We start from the raw sequence: 1,215 nt of genomic DNA, 5'->3' as shown, positions 1-1,215 counted from the left end.
GGGGGGGTGGGGGGGGTTCAGTGATGTCTTTCAGCGTATGAAATGACACTTCTTGGGGATGCTACTGCTTCCTGTTCCATGCCATTAAGTAATATCAAACCTCTTTTTTAACGACAATTGATATTATCAGTAATTTAAAACCTACGAAGGGGAGCCTCGGCGCAGCGGTAAAGCTGTTGCCTTGTGACCATGAGGTCACGGGTTCAAGTCACGGGGTCAAGCGGGAGCTACGTACACCGGGCTGCCCTTTTAGTAGTTTAAAACCCACATTACACATTTCCTTATTCTTTCAAAAGAAAGCACACAATATTTTGGTAGATGCTTATGCAAATTCATTTTTTATGAAACCTGCAACAAGTTCTTATTTAAGCACCATCTAGTTTCCACCTTTCCCCGATTGATGTTATGATCAATTTGATTGAAGTGCCAGTATCGTTTCATCTTATGAATGCCACAATGCCATACTTGCAGTAGAATAGCAGCACTACTCGTTTCCTTATACCATAAAAGGACCCTCATACTTCGTTCTCTCTATCATGTCACTGCACTTTTTTTCTTCCTTTTTTGCATCATTTGACCAAAAGTTTGAAGCTCATTAGCTTCCTAGTCTAGAATGAAATAAATTGGAAAGCTGATATGGCAGTTTCCAGCAAGGCTATTTTAAGGTGCACTGCAATGGTTTGATGTTTATTTTCGAGTTTCTATTGTTAAACGTGACAACGTTTCGTAATGCATTCTAGCATAACCCTTGGTATAATTTTCCTATCAGGATAAGCATTGATCCTGGATTTAGCTATTTCTTATGTGATAAGCAGATAAGCTGCAATGAAGGATTCTCAGGTGAATTTGCTTGCTATTATCAGTTTTCACTGAAAATCCCATTCGTAATTATCTTTACCTCTCAGCGTAAAATTACTTCTGGTTGGTCTAACCAGATGGTGAAAGTGCATAGAATTTTTGTTCACCACACTAGAGAGTGAGATGACTATACATTATGAATTGCACATGAACCAGAGTTTTGCTACAGCTTTCTTGGTAACTGCTAACAAAGTACTTCTATAGGGACGTCCCTTCTATAGTAATGTGGTGAATATAGGATCAAACATTAACACATAATATTTGTGAGAGAATTGTTCCTCAATGCCAAGACAACTTTTTCTTCTTCTTCTTCTTATTACCACTCATAATTGACTGTTACGGGGCATGGCAGGAGGT

At 38.8% G+C, this 1,215-nt stretch overlaps 1 protein-coding gene across 3 annotated transcripts in view; it reads left to right on the top strand.

Moving 5' to 3' along the window:
* Positions 1–1,215, top strand: part of LOC119275465 — a 7,343-nt gene that overhangs the window by 1,058 nt on the left and 5,070 nt on the right. For 2 of the 3 annotated variants that reach the window (XM_037556315.1, XM_037556314.1), the window contains exon 2: positions 770–840. The exons of the other annotated variant lie outside the window; for it this stretch is intronic. In XM_037556315.1, coding sequence (XP_037412212.1) covers positions 826–840 — 15 coding nt within the window. In that variant the 5' untranslated portion in view covers positions 770–825. The remainder of the gene's footprint in view (positions 1–769; positions 841–1,215) is intronic. 3 annotated transcript variants of the gene reach the window in all.

Source organism: Triticum dicoccoides, chromosome 3B (assembly GCF_002162155.2).
Source record: "Triticum dicoccoides isolate Atlit2015 ecotype Zavitan chromosome 3B, WEW_v2.0, whole genome shotgun sequence".
Lineage (NCBI taxonomy): Eukaryota > Viridiplantae > Streptophyta > Magnoliopsida > Poales > Poaceae > Triticum > Triticum dicoccoides.
Note: the sequence above shows the minus strand (reverse complement) of the source record. Positions and strands in the feature narration are given on the sequence as shown.